This window comes from Leptonotus elevatus, chromosome 1 (assembly GCF_054856555.1).
Source record: "Leptonotus elevatus isolate MCC_2025b chromosome 1, RoL_Lele_1.0, whole genome shotgun sequence".
In the NCBI taxonomy this organism is placed as follows: domain Eukaryota; kingdom Metazoa; phylum Chordata; class Actinopteri; order Syngnathiformes; family Syngnathidae; genus Leptonotus; species Leptonotus elevatus.
The window spans coordinates 36,503,926-36,521,801 of record NC_141239.1 but is presented as its reverse complement, the minus strand read 5'-3'; the positions used below and the strand labels follow the sequence as shown (position 1 = coordinate 36,521,801).

General features: G+C 42.2%; 3 protein-coding genes across 5 annotated transcripts in view; 1 reads left to right on the top strand and 2 right to left on the bottom strand.

Annotated features, from left to right (window-relative positions):
* slc6a9 (solute carrier family 6 member 9) overlaps positions 1-4,387 on the bottom strand; it is a 76,206-nt gene extending 71,819 nt beyond the window's left edge. Inside the window, exon 1 of one of the 2 annotated variants that reach the window (XM_086095966.1) lies at positions 4,243-4,387. The gene's annotated coding sequence lies outside the window, so the exon portion shown is untranslated. Of the gene's footprint in view, positions 1-3,459; positions 3,593-4,242 lie in introns of those variants that run through there. The other variant, XM_086095957.1, reaches the window with a different exon arrangement.
* Positions 4,388-6,081: 1,694 nt separating this feature from the next.
* Positions 6,082-13,559, top strand: ppp1r35 (protein phosphatase 1, regulatory subunit 35). Of its 2 annotated transcripts, none has more exons than XM_086095884.1 (6): positions 6,082-6,226; positions 8,737-8,923; positions 9,029-9,164; positions 11,792-11,913; positions 11,990-12,080; positions 13,011-13,559. In XM_086095884.1, the coding sequence occupies exons 1-6, from the start codon at positions 6,207-6,209 to the stop codon at positions 13,313-13,315; spliced, it is 861 nt and encodes a 286-aa protein (XP_085952010.1). In that variant the 5' UTR covers positions 6,082-6,206; the 3' UTR covers positions 13,316-13,559. The 2 variants fall into 2 exon arrangements, with proteins under 2 accessions (XP_085952010.1, XP_085952018.1); XM_086095892.1 differs by lacking the exon at positions 6,082-6,226 and adding an exon at positions 7,949-8,173.
* A 476-nt stretch (positions 13,560-14,035) lies between these two features.
* klf17 (Kruppel like factor 17) lies at positions 14,036-17,090 on the bottom strand. The gene is made up of 3 exons (XM_086095873.1): positions 16,415-17,090; positions 15,305-16,322; positions 14,036-15,227 (listed from the first exon to the last, which is right to left on the bottom strand). The coding sequence occupies exons 1-3, from the start codon at positions 16,490-16,492 to the stop codon at positions 15,052-15,054; spliced, it is 1,272 nt and encodes a 423-aa protein (XP_085951999.1). The 5' UTR covers positions 16,493-17,090; the 3' UTR covers positions 14,036-15,051.
* Positions 17,091-17,876: the final 786 nt, after the last annotated feature.

The following is a 17,876-nucleotide window of genomic DNA, read 5'->3' as shown; positions in this document are numbered from 1 at the left end:
TACCATCTCGTCCAGATTAAAGAGGGAGACGAGTGTAAAACCGGTTTCAACACTCCCCAGGGCCACTACGAGTATCTATTCATGCCTTTTGGTCTCACCAACTCTCCGGCAGTTTTCCAGGCCATGATAAATGATGTACTAAAAAATGAAATTGATTACTTCGCGTATGTATACCTGGATGACATTTTGATATACTCCCCAGACCTGGCGACCCCCAGGCAGCACATGACGCAAGTCCTTCAACGATTACTAGATCACAAGCTGTACGTGAAGGCCGAGAAGAGTCTCTTCCACCTCAACACCATCTCCTTCTTGGGTTTTGTGGTATCACCAATAAAGGTAGAGATGGAGCCTGGCAAGATCAGTGCAGTAAGGCACTGGCCCACGCCAGAGTCACGGAAGAAAGTCCAACGGTTCCTGGGTTTCACCAATTTTTACCGTCGCTTTATCCGGAACTTCAGCTCCATCGCTGCCCCATTGTATGCCTTGACCTCTCCACAGGTGCGATTGCGCTGGAACCCTGAGGCTGACATTCAATGCTCTCAAGCAACGTTTCACCGAGGCCCCGATACTCAAGGTTCCGGACCCCAAGCGCCAGTTTGTAGTAGAAGTGGACGCCTCCAATGTCGGAATCGGGGCCGTCCTATCACAACGTTGCCAGGAGGATGGCATGGTCCATCCCTGCGCATTTCTGTCCAGGCGGTTCTCCAAGGCCGAGCGCAACTACTGCGCTGGCGACCGTTAACTCCTGGCGGTAAAAGTAGCACTCGAGAAGTGGAGGCACTGGCTTCGAAAAGGCAGAACAACCCTTCGTGATTTGGACCGATCACCAAAACTTATCTACGCAAGGCCAAATGACTCAACCCCCGACAGGCCAGGTGGTCCCTGTTTTTTAACCGATTATCGTTCTCTGTGACCTACAGGCCGGGGAGCCAGAACACCCTGTCATGTATCCATGACCCCGAGGCTGCTGAGACGGAAGCAGAACCCATCCTTCCCCGGAACTGTGTGGTGGGAGCTGTAGGATGGTAAGTCGAGGATGACGTTAAGGAGGCCCTCAAGGACTCGAACCCTCCCGAGAATTGCCCACCCCATTGTCTCTATGTACCAGAGGGGCTGCAGCCACAGGGAATCCACTGGGCACATGCCTCACGTCTGTCCTGTCACCCCGGAGTCCGCAGGACTTTGTTCTTCATTGCCCGGAGAGACATAGGTCCTGCTGCCGTACGCCTTCAACTGCCTTGATCCCACCGCGTCCACCCCACGTTCCACGTCAGTCAGGTGAAGCCAGTCCAGGAGAGCCCCATGGTCCCGACGGAACCAGCACCGCCTCCCCCAGAAATGGTGGATGTGGCCCTGTTTGCCAGGTCAGGAAGTTGCTGGATGCTCATAACTGGGGTCGGGGAAGACAATATTTGGTGGACTGGGAGGGTTACGGCCCCGAAAATCGGCAATGGGTTCCCTCCCGATTCATAGTGGACCCCACGCTCATCGAGGATTTTTATATAGACCGTCCTGACCTACATGAGCCGTCGGAAGCTGGCCGTAGAAAGGGGGGGATGTCACGTCGCAGTAAGCGGGCCTGTGCTGCTCTTATTTTTTTGACCATCCATTTACGGTCTTATTTAGAACGTACTAAGCACCACTCTCACTTCAGGTCACTTGCCCTTCCTCCTGCGCTGCTCAGTTCCTGATTGCATCCACCTGTCTCCAATACCCACCTAATAAATGGACTGCTTCAGCCAACGCCCAGTGCTGAAGTGTCACACCCCGTGCATTGAAGCGGTCGCACAGCCCTTGACCCACAGCCCTTGTTTGCCTTGCCTTGCCTTGCCTTTGTGCCTTGTTTTTGTGCCTTTTTCCCTCCTTAGTGGAGGGCCTTTAGTTGTTCTTTTTTTTTTTTTGGAGTGCCCTGTTTCTTCTCCAGTTGGGAGCAATTTGTGTTCAGCAATTTTTCCCTCTGCAAGAGGTGATTTTGTGTTTGTAAATAAACTGCAGCCGTTGAGGCCAACCTCCTCCCTGCGCCTGGGTCCTCCCTTCCTCGTTGTGTCAGTAATAAATGGACGGACGATCGATGACCAGCCGTCGTAAAAAAGTTAACAGCATGCACACAGAAAATATAACCAGTAAGATTCCAATATTATACATAAAGATATTTTTGGTAACAAAATTAAGTGACCCTTAATTTCACCATTCCACTGTACATATGGAATAAAAGCATGTGGAAAAGTACTTGTGTGAATCATGAATGGTTTGTCCCACAAACGGAAAGAGTTGGTGTACAAAAAGGAGCCCTTCTGAACTTTTGATTTTTTTTTCTCCTCACAACCATTTATATTGATGATACTGTTACAATGCATTTGTGTGTATTTTCGACATGTGCCTGAGTCCTTGATGAAATGAACAAGCAGGCAACCTTCTGAGTGTATAATGATACGGTGGGGGTGGGAGTGCATCTGTTGAGGGTTGTGCTTATCTACTGCCATTCATGCATGTGCAACTTCTGTTGACATACCCTACTTTGACCACCCAGTTCAGCAACCTAGTTGAAATGTTGGAAACCTATAGATTCGCTTGACTAATATTCTGCATAACATTATGTAATCTAAGTACACTATTTATCTCAAAACGTTTAGACATAGATCCGTGCATTGGACAAGAGCCATAAACTTACAGTGCCTCTAATGTTCATATTATTAGTGTACAATTATTAATGTAGTCTGCTATCCAAAATAAACATAATAGTTTCATCCCTCAAGAGAATTTCAGTATAGGGTGTACTTTAATTCCAAAACAAATTAAATATTTTCTTTCCTTTCAATGTCTACTTAAAGCTGCTGTTGTTAATGTCATGAGTTGATTTTCATTTTTAGTAAAGATATGTTCTCAATAAGAAATAATTAACTTAATTTTAAATAAAAATTTCAAATGAGTGGCATACGACAGGCTGGGTCGAACCATTCTGGTTTGAGAAGATTGGGCTTTAAGGACAATAAAATGAATAGCCTATTGAATATAAAATTCATTTTGCTAAGATATATTTTCCTGGGGAAAAAAATACATAACTTAATTATTTTTCAAAGGATTTTTGCATGGAGTTCCTTCATGTACCCCCATTTGAGAACCACATGCTGGCCTGCTACAACATGAGCACCACGTGTTAATCCACTGAAACAATTTGGATCACCATGCGAGTTTCTCAACATAGAGATACATGCATGACACCTGTTGACACTCAATACACATACACACCCACACACGCACGCACGCGCACACACACACTAGCGTGTATACTATAATCTACCCAATGACCATTTTGGAACCTAAAATTAAGGCTGGAACTTTATAAATACATACATACAAACAATAAAAAATAGTACAATTTACACAGTGATTGGATGATAATTCACTCATTACATTTTAAGCCAGAGCATGAAAAGTCCAAAAGTATTATCTTACTCTTATGACGATTCCTCCACGTCGTCTAAATGCGTCATATTATGTATTTCCATCAATAGCCTATCAGTTAAAGTTGCATCATCTTGACTCCTTTCCCCACTTTGACCACAGCCGGGTCAACAACTCCCAAGCCCCTCCTTTTACAACTCTGATCTCCACTGAAGGGTGCAGCTGCATGTTTGGCGCACGCTGATTAACCCCCCACCCACACCAACACGCACACACACAGGCGCGCGCGCACGCACGCACGGACGTTGTCAGGGACGCTTCTGCCTGATTTACAATAGTCTGCATAGTTCACATATACCAAACCATTTAAATGATTTGCCATTATTGAGAAAAAAAAATTGCAACGTATGTGCATTTTAGGTACAAACAAAGCTAATAAATATTAATTGTAGCCTCGCATCGGCTAGTTTATTGTGCGGTGCTACACGTGTTTGGTGGGTGAATGACTGCAGGCATCGTTTATTCTTTTGTTCACATGCAACGAGATGTTGTGTCTTGTGTGCAAATGGATTTTGTGCTGCACGTGCCAGCGGCAGCGAGCATATTCGCATTCACTCAAAAGACACTAGAAAGGTATAGCGCATCTTGCAGATATAGGAATGCGTCAATGCAATGTTGCAGGCAGGTGTGGTAGCCTGGTCCGTGCATGCATGGAAGCGCCGCTGCGCTGACACAATAGTGATGATTGTGTATGAATTGTGCGACGGGCGATGGAAGCAGAACACACAATGACATGACTCTGCGAAGCTTTGGCATGCAGATTTGGGAGTTTACCTTGTTTTTTTAGGAGCGATCGGGTTAGAGAATATTTGTGTGTGTGAAGCTGCTGGCGCGCAGATGGTCAGAAGGTGGGGTGAGAGGACTGAGGAGGGAGGTGAAGGCTCTGACCATAAAGAGGCGTTCAAATGTTGCAGTGCGAGGGAGTACGTGCCGTATACAATCATGTCATATACATCACTTTGGACTCCCTAAAAACATGTGGACATATTGGCAAACATCAAGTTACAAATGTGTATCAGTGCAAATCAAGTTGGGACGTTGTGTGAAACTTAAGATAAAAAGAACGCAATGTTTGCAAATAGCCTACGATTTCAATTGTATACTACAAAGTTAGAAGACAAGATATTTAATGTTCAAACTGAAGAATGTTATTGCGTTTATGTTAATTATCTCATTTTGAATTTAATGCAAACTAAAAAAAATAAAATGTGCCTGTGGTTTATTTCGCTGTCCAGTTCCAGTAAACTGAGGGTGCCAGTTTGAGACTTGCCCAGCAGAGGGTGCCATTTATATTTTGAATTAACGCCTCCTGTTGAGGATGGGCCGACCGTGGCAGGCCTGTTCTGAGTGGAACCTTTCCCGTTAAACCGTTGGATGGTCTTGGCCACTTGCCGCTTTTCCATTAGCCCCGCACTGCACGCTACCACACCGCACCTCACTGAACGACACTGGTCGCCATTGCATTTCCATGACAACAGGCACGCGGCGAGGGAGCGGGATCATTTGAACTGTCCAAGACAATCTTGCACTCTGGCAGTGCGATAACATTTCACGAGTGACAAGTTGCACCTGCATTGAACCGTATTTACAATTTAATATGGACCGCCATGGATTAAATAATAACTCAGCCGCATTCATTTTTTTTAAACACAATCATTACAATTCCATACACAAGTTGTATTGTAACTTGTAAATATACGTTGTTGTAAAACATTATTATATTTATTCTATATACTGTATTTTTATGACATTGGCAAAGAACGCTTAAAACCAGGAAATGGGCGTGTTCCACGGCATTTCTGTGTTGCTGTCGGCCAATCAGATGACAGGTGACGACACGGCCCCGCTCGGCCCCGCTCGGCCCCGCTCGGCCCCGCTCGGCCCTGCTCGGCCCCAGACGACCGGCACTGCAGAACCACCTCCGAGACGGTTCTAAACAGCAGTTCCGTTGTAACCGCTCGGCCCCGTAAAAGTCCCATGGAGACGCAAACATCCGGGGACAAAATATGCCGCTTCGGTGTGGAACCGGTCCAGTGGAAATGTATGTTGCATTGCAGCTCAGTTTCAGAATGTTGGCAATCTTCTTATAGAATAGGCCATATATATTTTTGTAAAGCAACGGTTGTATTTTTCAGTTCTTCAGAGAGTTCTTTGCCACGAGGTGCCATCATGTTGAACTTTCAGGAACAAGAGAGAGAGTGGGAGTAATACCAAATTCAACATACCTGCTCCCTGTTCACACCTGAGACCTTGAGTCACATGACACTGGAGAGAGAAAAGGACTACTGTTCTGTAACTGTGCTCAGTTGGGACATTTTCACTCATGGGTGCACTCACTTTTGTTGTTTTAGCTATTAGGCCTAATGGCTGTATTTTGAGGGAACAATAAATGTGCACTGTCGGTACAATGACTACTTTTCATTGGGCCAAAGTGTCATTTCTTCTGTGTTGTCCCATCAAAAGACATAATTAAATATCTGGAGAAATGTTAGTGGTAACTTTAAATGTGATCCAGCGTGTTGAGACTCTCAGTGCTGCCGGCGCATGAGTGACGCATTGCATTTAAAAGGAATGACAGGAGCCACTTTGATTGGCCATGATGGAAGTCGGCTATGATCACTCTCATAATGGAACAGACCTCCCGTTTTCAAACCCGCTGTGCTGTGCTTGTCTGAGAAAATTACCAACACCGGGTCTAACCCAGGCTCCGTGCGTGCCATACAGGATATGTGCCATTCATGAAAGTAAAACCAAAAAGGTAAGCAGAGCTGCATTTCGTTTTGTTGGATGTATATATTTTTAGCATTAGCCAATAGCATTATGTTATATAAATAATCTGCCTTTACAAAGGAAATAGTGTTCACAGTGGCAAATCCTGATGGAATAAGACAAAAGTTGGTATATAATTTGAATTTCGTTTGTTTTTATTTTATGTAACCACTGTTTCAGGTTTCAGTTCAGAGAGTGCAAATTTGACTTATGGCCTAGTGACAGTTGACAATACCAAGAATCCCTTTGGTTATGTAAACAAGGCTACGGGGGCACACATAGCTTAGCCTCCATGACAACTCAGATCATTACCGACGCGGAATACAAATATATTCTCAGTAGTGGCATGGTCATATAGGAAAATTCTTGTGCGTTTGGGTGTGCTGTGTTTTCCTTTCTTTCTTTCTTTTTCTTTCTTTCTCTCTTTCTTTCTTTCTTTCCTTCTTTCCTTCTTTCTTTCTTTCTTTCTTTCTTTCTTTCTTTCTTTCTTTCTTTCTTTCTTTCTTACTTTCTTGCTTTCTTATCATACTTAAGAATGTTAAGCCCTATAGAGTACCTGCTGTAATTAATAATTAATTAATTAACAAATTAATTAATGACTTCATTCATCCATTCAGCTGTGAAAAGGAGTGAAAATATTATAACTCGTACTGCTAACATGTACAGCTGAACCAAGGTGGCCATCTTGTGGTAAAATAACAGAATACAGTCATGCGGTACAATTGTTCATACAGTCAAGTCATCTTTATTTATATAGCGCTTTCAAACAGCCGTAACAGTCAGTGCATAGGACATGTGCATCTCAATAAATACAACATAGAATGGAATGTCTTAGAAAAGTTTGTTTATTTCAGTGGCTCACTGCAAAAATATAAATATATTACACATAGTTTTAATGTATTACTTACACTTTTCCCATTAAAAACAAAGGGAAATACTATATTGAAAAAAACTTACTTTAAGGCTAAACAAGTTACATTTTTAAAATTGTAATCCTGCATGAATTGAATCAAGTTTTCAATGATATTGTAAATGATTGTGATGTACCTGTACAATTTCTGTGAAAAAGCTCTAAAGAAACCAAATATATAATCACTTAAATCTAATTAAATATGAATAAATCAAAACAGTTTTGTTATTTTAAATAACAGCTGATTTGAAAGGGTTACAGCAAACATCCTTAAATCTTAACGCTGTTCCAATCCTTTTGAAAAGGACGGCAACAAAAACAACGGTGTAACTTTTAATCTAATTGTTTATTACTTATATGTTTAGGGAAAATGTACACTTTTCTGTTTTCATGAATAATTAGAGAAACACAGTATATGTTGTAACACTGTCACTGTGAGATATATAATTTTAAATATTAACATTTTATCTGCGTCTAATTTAGTCACATAGATCCAGAAATTTACAAGAAGTTTTCTGAGTAAGACATAAATAAGAAATTAATACTGTACTCAGTTTTAAAGTTTGGTGTAAATCTAGGTTAAAATGTGCCTTTTACCAAGACCTAAATAACTCAGAATCGACACAGACATAATGAAAACAAATAAAAGATGTGAAAGATTATTAAAATATATTAAAACAATGATTGCCGTGTTCATACAGCAAGAAAGTTATGCATCCCAAGTTGTGTACGGTAGAAAAGTAATTAATTGGGAACGTTCTTAGAATTACCACCAGGGGTCACTGTGACATTTCGTGGATCAGAAACCCGAGACGGAAATGCTTATAGAACCGCTCCAATATGGAGGGAAATTAAAAGAGAGGAGAAACTTTTCATTCCTCGTTAAAAACAAAACAAAAAACAAGTACAGTACTGACAGTAATTCGCATTTACTCGCTTTGAAATCAACACAAGAAAGTACGTTGGAAACTCAAAGAGGACAGAACCAGACACTTGCTGTTTTGTTTTAATTCGACTCGAACTCAGGTAAAACCACTGCTATGCTGAAGGAAACCACCGACAGCTGACATATTTAGCTTCGATGTCGTTTTAGTTCGCTTCGTTACCTTCTTGGACCGAATCGAACGTTTAATGACGGACTTCGGTAGTTGTCATACGGTTGACTGTGGTGTCGACGTCCTGGACAAATGTGCTCATTGGTAATAGTATTTTTTTTTTGTAGTAGTAGTAGTCGTGCTAAGACGTATAGATAGGAAGGTCCTCGTTTTACGAACGTCATATATTTTGATTATAAGAACTGCGGCACAAGACTAAACGCTGGGATGCTGTTTTTCTTTTGAATGTTTTAAATTAATGGCGTAGAATGGTTCTTATTCAATTAATTACTGCATGTATGGCTCTACTGTTAGAATTCCGACTCGACATCCTAAAAAACAAAATAAAATCGTTGCCATATGTGCAAAACGCCGTCGTAAAACGGGAATCACCGCACCACTTAACCAACATGCATTCTAATAATCTTGCAAAACTGCTGTGATGAATTTCTCAATTTTAAAATGACTTATAATTCCCCTGCATTTTGCTGTTAGCATGAAAGGCTGGGGGACATCCGTCCTTTCGCCTCCCCCCTCTCCAGCAGCAGCCCCACTCCCCCTCTCCTGCTCCCCTGCACTGATACGATGTCCCGAACTTGACCTGTCTGTTATGGCAAGCCCTACCTCCTTACACTCGAAGCGACAAACGAACAAACAGATGCGGAAAAGTAGAAACACAAAGGTGAGCTGTAATAGCATCTAACCTCATTATGACTTTTTTATTCATATGACTGATTATAAACTGTAACTTTTGTTAGCGACTGATGACAACCATTGCCCTCTCCAGGTGTGTTTTGAAGAGCCAGTGGTCGTGAAGGTAACACCTGAGCCACAAATCCAACTGAACAGTGACGCACCACTTCAAAAACCAACTAATAATCGGAGGTGGAGAGATAATCTCCATGAGAACCAGAATCTAAATAGTGAGTGATTCCAATTTTTTTTTTTTTTATATATACTCAAGTGTACCAAATCTTCTGTGGCAAACCTTATTGACTCCATTTCCCAGAATGCACCTGACAGTTTGGCCATACTCGAACGAGGCCAATCGAACCGTTTTGCTTGTTTGAATGCTGTTTCGTACTCCTAGTCTAGCACACTTAGATGAATGAGGTTGCCAGTAGCATTGGCGTGTCATACGATAACTTTAATGTGATCGTTTCTTGACAGACTTGAAATAATACAATCACAAAAAGTCTACTTCTTGTTTAGGCACGTATGGGTGCATGCCCCAATGAACATAAAGCTTCATGAGGCATCAAAGCCACTTCGACAAAGGGTTCATCTTTCTAAGTTCATGTGCACAGGAAAACCACTTGCTGGCCTGGTGTATAATAACAGGCAGCTTCATCGTAACCACATAATGCAAAGTATAGTATAGAGATGGGACAATGAAGCCTTGTGAAGCTTTTGAGGCTTTCGGCTGATTGATTTGGAAAAAGAGTCGAAGTTTCAAAGCCCCATAAGATAGATCGTACCGGTGACATCTGGTGGTCAGCTGGAGTCATAGCAGCTATAATCTTCAAAGTGATTCGCCTGATTGATTTATATTCCAACATAACACCAGTACATTCAGTCTTGCATTTGTGTCTGTCTAATGATCATCAGGTACACATGGAAGTGTTGCAATATTTTGACACTGTACCGGTACTATGGTTCAATGTGATGTCCTGTCACTCATTCGATTTTTATAAACATGATTTGGATATGACACAAGTGCGCTGTGAACTCAGATGACAAGTATTTCAACATCAGTCTTTGGGAGATGTGACTGAGGGTCTTGGAGAAGCGCTTATAGCAACTCGGTGGAAAATACTTGGGTCAAGCCTGTATCTTCTACACAAGATTTAAAAATAATGCATAATTGGAAACTTTAAATGCATCATTGTGGGAGTACTTTTGTTGGAAACATACCGAATAACTAACTTTTCCAGGTGAACATAAAGTGAAGCAAATATCTACATGAGGGAATTGTGCTTGTGCCCAACTTTTTATATTTTTTTGTTTTACAAGTTCTTATTCAAGAACAATATTTGCTCTATTGTGTTCGGCTTCAGCTGACACCGCGCCAAAAGGTTTGAATCAGTTACGTAATTTCCGGTATCTCATTAGCGCGCATAAAGCCGCATACGTCATCAGCACGTGATCACGGAGGTTTGATCGGGGCTTTTGATACATTGTTTCGAGCAGTCTGTCTCACTCGGCTGACACATGCTCCGGAGTCTCAGTGTCAAACGTCCCATCTCTAGTATAGTATCATATGATATGGCAGCTTGTAGTGTCACAATACCAAAATTTGGACTTATACCAGTATGAAGTGCCTCAATATCGGTACGGAGACAATACTAGGGATGCAGCTATCAAATTTTTTTTGCTTTTTGGATATCCTACAGAAAATGTATATCTAATAAACAAGTATTCAGATATAAAAATAAACAGCATTTCTTTGCCTGTTTAAGTAACAATTATGAATACATAACAGACAATAACACATTTTACTTAACAACTTTTGTTTCCTTTTTTTTTGTATAGATTACCACCATTTTGCATAGTTCTTCTCTGGAAACATTAAGTGAGATTTTGGCCTGTGAAATGAAGTAATGTCAGAACTACAGTAGCGATCTTGCTGGCTAAAACACACATTTTTTTAACACACCAGGCTCACTCAAATGTAATCAGCAGGAGCTGCAACTGTGTCAGACTATTAGCATCACAATTTGCAGTCGTTTTTTTCACCTATTAAACTGCCTTTGAAAAGGAATCCGACAGCTCTTCCCAGCCTGTGAGGCTGTCATTTAGCAGATTGCCTAGCTGCTGGCCACCATTTGCTAACGCTGGCAACTAGGGATGTATCACGGCAATATCGTGATATCGCAAAATGAAAAATCGTCGTGTCACGATATTAAAAGCAGCACATCTGTTAAAAAAAAGTCTGGTTGAAATCCATTTGTGCAGTTCTAGTAGCACCACATGGTGGCTATTTTTTTTTAGTGCAGTTTAATTTTCGCATGGCATGTTTTGGCCCTTTTATGTTTAAAATCCACACTAATGGTCAGATGAAGGGGAACGTAATAATATGCTTGTGAACGAGTCAATATTTGGAGGAACTCAATGTGTGCTTGCATTAGCAAGTAAGTGCCTCAATATTATGTGTTATTAGAAATTGTAGGTGGTTTATATGCATTGCTGTTATGTGCAAAAGCACAATATTGTGACCTTTTTTGTATTGCCAACCTCCCCACAATATCGTGATAATTATCGTATCGTGATGTTTGGATATCATTTCGTCCCTACTGGCAGCGGTCGCCATATTGTACAATGTCAGTGCAATTCATTAGAGGGCTGTTAACTGACGTTGTGGCCAATTCTGGAACTAAAACACTTTGAAAAGTACTGCAGAAAATGGCATTTTGAGTAGACTGGACACTATTTTCTGTTTGTTATGTTGAATTTGGGATCTGTTGGTTGCTGTTCCACATGTAAGTGCATAACATATGTTAGGCCATCCCTTTTGTGAGATTTCATGTTAAGACTACCTCTCCTCTGATAGTTGGAACCCGTAACCAGAGGACGGCGCTAACCGCTGCAGTATCCTATGACCATCAAGACATTCTTGAAGAGGTGGAGCTCAACAGCACCTTGGCTCTAAAGGCGGAGCTCTTGGCATTGCAGGTTTGTCTACTGCCTGTCATCAATCAAAAAAGTTTAGCATGGTGACATTTATTTACAGTTTTTAATTTGTTACCAGGGGGCAGAGTTTAACACCCAGAAAGCTGTTCAGGAGAAATTACAGAAAGTGGAGCAAACAAAAAGACTGATAAACAGCAGAGCGACACAAGGTGACCTGACTCTTTTATTCAAGTCCCTGTTAAGTGAAATTGAAAAATTGTCTTATGAATTTGACCCACCACACCAAATTTGAGTGAATAAAAAAAATTGCTGAGCATGTAAGATGAGGCTCCCAAATTGTGAAAAAAACAACCTGTAATTTTAGCTACGCTTCCATTGTCACCGCTGTCAAATTGCTTACATCACCGTCAGCAGTCCTTTAAGTGGGGGAAAAACGAGCACTGATACTCCCCTTAGTCCACTGTTGCCAATTCAATTCACAATGGAAACAATTAATATTCACATACACAAACACAGCATTAAAGTAGTTAGCATACTAACTGTAGCTGAAATAGCATAAACTTTAACAATTATCTCCTTGACTCAAACATTTAATAAACATAAAAGTAACATCGTGTGAGTCTCTCTCTCTCTAATTATGTGCCTAAACAGGAAGTAACTGTATGACCCAAACCGGAAGTAATCATTTACAAAATAAATAATATCACACAGAATCCCACAACCATAAATGTTTATATGCAAATAAATACACACGCATAAAATATTAGTCTCAAACAAATATTGTAGATTTGTGTTGTCAATGGCGAAGTGAAGTGACGTCATCTTTACTAAATTCATGCGGTTCCGCTTCCTTAGCCAATCATAGCCGGCAACGAGTATCAGTAGAGATCCGTGATTGAACACAGGAATAGTGACTCTCGCGCACACATTTTCGTCGCCGGTTTTTTAAGTTTCTCGTCATTCCACATTCGTCAGCAAAACTCTGAGGGGTCCGTCGAACGTCATAGGCTCTTTCAGCATTTATCAGCCATTGAAGTTGTGTAATACGTCATCTATTTTTTCCATTCGTTTGATTCCCCTCCTTTTATGCCAGTTTCCCGCCCATCATCACTTTACCAATGTCGGTACTCTTTTCACAGGGATCAACGTCTCTCGGTCTCAGAGCCTTTTCACCTCATTGGTCAGCGTGGATGTGCCTGAGAGTGAGCTGATAAGTCAAGCCGTTAAGGACAGGCTGGTTTTGGCCCCACCACCACGGAATCTTGACAGCAAAACAGCAGAAAGCCCCTCCCCCTCAATCTTTTTGACCCCTGACTTGTTTAGGCAGAAGCCCCTCCCTACGGAAGAGGAGCTAGTCAATAGAAACCCTAAACCAGCACCTCGTCCCGCCCCCTCGACATTTGACCTTTACCGACGAAGAAATCGCTGGGAAGCCAGCCCGTGATACACTTTTTATTTATTGACCATGTGATGATGATATAGCATTTATTTATTCACAGAGTGATGTCAAACATCAAGGTCACTCCCATTAAAGTTGCTTTCTGTTTTATGCAGCCATTTTCCATACAGCTTGTCCTCTTAGGGTCACGGGTAAGCTGAAGCCCATCGCAGCTGTCTTGCACTGGCATGAAACTGGGCACACCCGGGATTGGTTGTATTATTTCACAATAAAATATTTTTATACATGTCTTGTAATCGTGCAGTTTGTGCAAGTGACATATTTATTACCGTGTGATTTCAAGCAAGTTGATTTGCTGCCAAATTTCAAGCAGGTTGAGTCAAGTTATATTACGTATACTGGAGTGATGATGAAATCGATTTTTACAGGTCATAACAAAAAGAATCATCATTTTTACCGTTCGCATGAGATTTTACAGCTGCCAATGTAATGTGTGTGATATTGATGTTATGTTTCACAATATATATATGAGAATGGGTATGTGCCGTAATCAGGGGTGTAGGAGGGATTTTGGAACTGCGGTGGACAAGGATCAAGCTTTGAATAAGTTCTGTAATATAAAGTTGCGCCCATAATTGTTATCATCAGTTAAAAACTACATACAAACCCCAATTCCAGAAAAGTTTGGAGGTTTTGTAAACAATGCAATGACTTGCAAATCCTTATCAACATTTATTATATTTGATTCACTAAAATGCGAAGATATTTCATGTCAAACTGATCAACTTTATTGTTCTTTTGTAAAGATGACGTGCATAATAAATAAATAAACTACGACCACACGAATAGACATAATTGTAAATTAATGCGTGTCTGACTGTCAATCATCCAAGAAGCATGATGTAATCAACCGCAATCTGATAAGAACCTGAAGTAAATACACCAGGGCTGATTAGACAAGTGGAATGCAGAAGGTTCGGCAAGGAGTTGGGGCAAGTGCGTGAGGGCAAGGAGCAATCAGTATGTAAGTGAATAAAAGTGGAAGTATTTTTGTGTGCAGTTTTTTTTAATCAAAATTGTGGGCTTTTTAACGACATTTCAGTTTGGAGTTTAATCAGTACTTGCTATTTTCACACGAGTGTCTGTACTTCTACAATGACAAATGATCACTGGTATCAAGCACTGTCCATGCCGTTAGAGCATCTTTTACAAACCACGTTTTCTTTTACAAGACCAACATAAAGGTTTACTGTCATTTATTATAGGAATCATAATGGCAGAAAATTAAGTTAGAACGGAAAATACACTGTTGCAAATGTAGGAATCAAAACTGCACACTGGCATTTCTTAAAATAGGCTACTTTTATTTTGGAGCCATGAGTGAGGTCTGCAAATGAATTGATTTCTTCATTTAAAAAAAAATACATGTCCATGCAATCTTAACTGATTGCGCTTCACTTTCCCTTTGAACCCTGAATTACTCCTTCACAATAAAATTAAGGCACGTTACATTGATCATGTTGCCCACACGGATTAAAAAGGAATGCAGGCTACAGCAAAATGTAACTCAAGCAGTATCAACTGTAAACATTAAAGGGTAAAAAAATACACATTTGTGCAGCATTCTGGGTCCTGCCCAATGTGCAGTTCCTCTTTTTGAAGTCTTCTTAATTAAGGCACTCGAGCAACAGTTAATAACTTATTTGGAAGGCACGCCGAAGTGGTCATAATTTAACTCAAGATATGCACGTGTATGTACAAAAGGCTTGCAATGTCAAAGTCTACATGTGCCTTTTCATGTGGAGGGCCAGGTGGTCCGAGCGGGAGAAGGCCCTCTCGCACAGGTGACACTGGAACGGCCTGTGACCGGTGTGCTTGCGAAAGTGTCGGGTCAGCTCGTCCGACCTCGCGAACTTCCACCCGCAGCCTTCCCAGTTGCAGTGGTAGGGTTTTTCACCTGAGGAACGACAGCAACACGTTTATACCGCTGTGTATTTTGTGAGAAAATGATGTGACAAAAAACGCGGTACTCACCCGTATGCGTCCTCATGTGAGCTTTGAGATGCGAGCTCTTCGTGTACGTTTTCCCACATCCCGGGAATTCGCAGTTGTGCGTGGCAGCGCGCTTTCGGGCCCACGTCCTGCGCCCTCTCTTCTGCTTGAGCCCGCCCGCCTCGTCTTGCCCGTAGAAGTCCATCAGAGCCGGCGAGGGCGGAGGAGTGAGCACGACCCCCTGCGCGGAAGCCGCCTGCCTCTGATGCTGCTGCTGCTGGTGGTGGCGGATGTGCGCGGGCTCTGCGTGCACGCCGTACTGTCCTTGGAAGCGCGTGGACATGTGTTGCGCGTAATAAGGGCTGCTCGCGTAGTTGTTTTGGAGGTGATGATTCGAGAGGCTGAGCTGCACTAAATGACAGTCTGTGCGCCCCAGTTGCGCCTGCAGTTGCGCCTGCTGCATGGAGTGCGGAGCGAACCCGACACCCGGAGTCTGATTGTGTATGAAAGCAGTATGCCCCGTAAAGTCCCCACCGGCCAACATACACGACTGGCCACTGGGCTCGGTTTTAATTTTGTATCCAAGCGATGATGGCTGGCAGTGGTGCGTAACCGGATTGAGCGCGCCCAGCTCGGTGTACTCTCGGCCGCCTCTCGGCGCGCACCCCGGCGAGCTCTCCCGCGGGTAGTTGTCGTCAGGGGCGAGGAGCTCCGCCATGAGACTCTGCAAAGGGTTGGGTTCTGCGAAGCGGACCGAGCCGTGGTAGTTGAGCTGCTGCGGGGGAGGTCGATCGGCGCACTCCGACGCCGAGCTGCCGCTGCAGCTCTCCGGGGACTCCGGGAGCGCATATGCGCACGACTGAGGCGGAGATGTGTCCCCGCTGGCCTCGGTAAAGCCGCTCACAACTTCAGAACCGAGAGTGTTCGATAAGATGAAATCGAGGTCCAAGAATTTGCCCAGTTCGTCGTCGTCTTTGGAGGACAAACCCGGAGACTTGAAGATGCTGAACTCCACTTGGATGTCCGTTGCACTGCCTCGTCCGCGTTCATCTTGACACCGCTGCAGATCATATTTTTGTTAGGAATCAAAACACTTCGTCCAAATTCTTTCGTAGCAAGTTTGACAAGTTTGCAAAAGTTTGGAATACTCACATTGGTGAACGGACCCATCGGATGAAGGCATGGAAACGACGAAGTGGTGGTGGGCATCGCTATGTCAGTCAAAGCCATGCAGGCCACTGAGCTTAAGTTAGACGAAGCAATAATAAAATAAAAAGTTAGCAATGTGAAAACAAAGACAGACTTCTCCTTCAGTCCACGGAGTGCTGCTTGGATGCCAGATGAGCGGTCGGAGCCTGTTATAAGTACCGTGGCTCGTTCTGGGGGAGGTGGGGGCGTGGCAACGCCCCCACCTCACATTCCATCCCTTCAACGCACAATATCGTAAGTATGAGGTGCCATGCATGCAGGTAAGATATCCAAACTTTTAGCGTAATATTAATTCCGTTTTAACACGTCAGCTCTTGTTTTATTGACTTGATTATCGAACATTCTGTACTGCAGTGGGAATAAGACAAACTATTTTGAGCCCACACATTAAAATACCCCCTTAAACTGGCTGCACGTCATATTTAAGATTCCATTTCGGTCAAATGTTTTAAATTACCCGTTTTACAATCCCAACTCCGCCCTTGCCCTGACCATAATTAATTCCGTGGTTTAGCGACAATCTTTTGGAACACGTCACGCGGCTTTATTAATTTGTGGTATCCGTAAACATACGAGGTGTGAAGGGCCCATCGAAACAAGCCGTTAATCTGGCTGTCAAACAAAAGGACGACATGTTTCTTGAATGATCCCTCCCCCGCCCCAACTGCCCCGCAGCCATTGCTATGATAATGTTGGCCAACAGGTGCTTGGCTAGGGGTCACCCACAAAAAAAAAAAAGTAAATTGGAGCTAAAAACTTTGGGATGATTTGACTATTGTTTTTGTTTGGTTGTGTTTGTTTTATTGCAGTCAAAGATAATCAATATTTTTTTTTTTAAATGAAACAATTTAAAACAGGAGGCTTCTTATATATGAAAAAGAACATCAACACTCAGATTCAATCACTTCTGAATATTTTACAAATTTTTCAATTCTATTTTTGATGTCTTATTTTATTGGCAATTTTTGACTTACATTGAAAAATGGAGTATTTGTTGGTGTTATCTTTAAAAATATTTAAGTGTTATCGTATAAAAGAAATCCAAATTACGTTGAAAAAAAAAAGATCACCATTTTTAAAGAGCAATGAGACCAAGTTGTGTAAAGCAATTAATTTTATCGTCTGCTAGAGTTGTTACACAGCACAGGCCCTTGGAGGTTTTTTCCTACCATGTCATACATTCTAACTGACTGGGCTTTTATGCAAAACTAATTACATCTCTGCTGCCTATCACCAAATCAAGTCTTCAAACTTGAGCAGGAAAAGCAGCCACTTATTTCCTGTTTCTTAAATTTAATAGACATTGAAAGTTGTTTCTGCAATTCCATAAAATACAAACATTTGTTTTGTTTTTTTGTTTTTGTCTTGAGCCCACAAAAACATGCCTGCACATGCCCCCCACAGT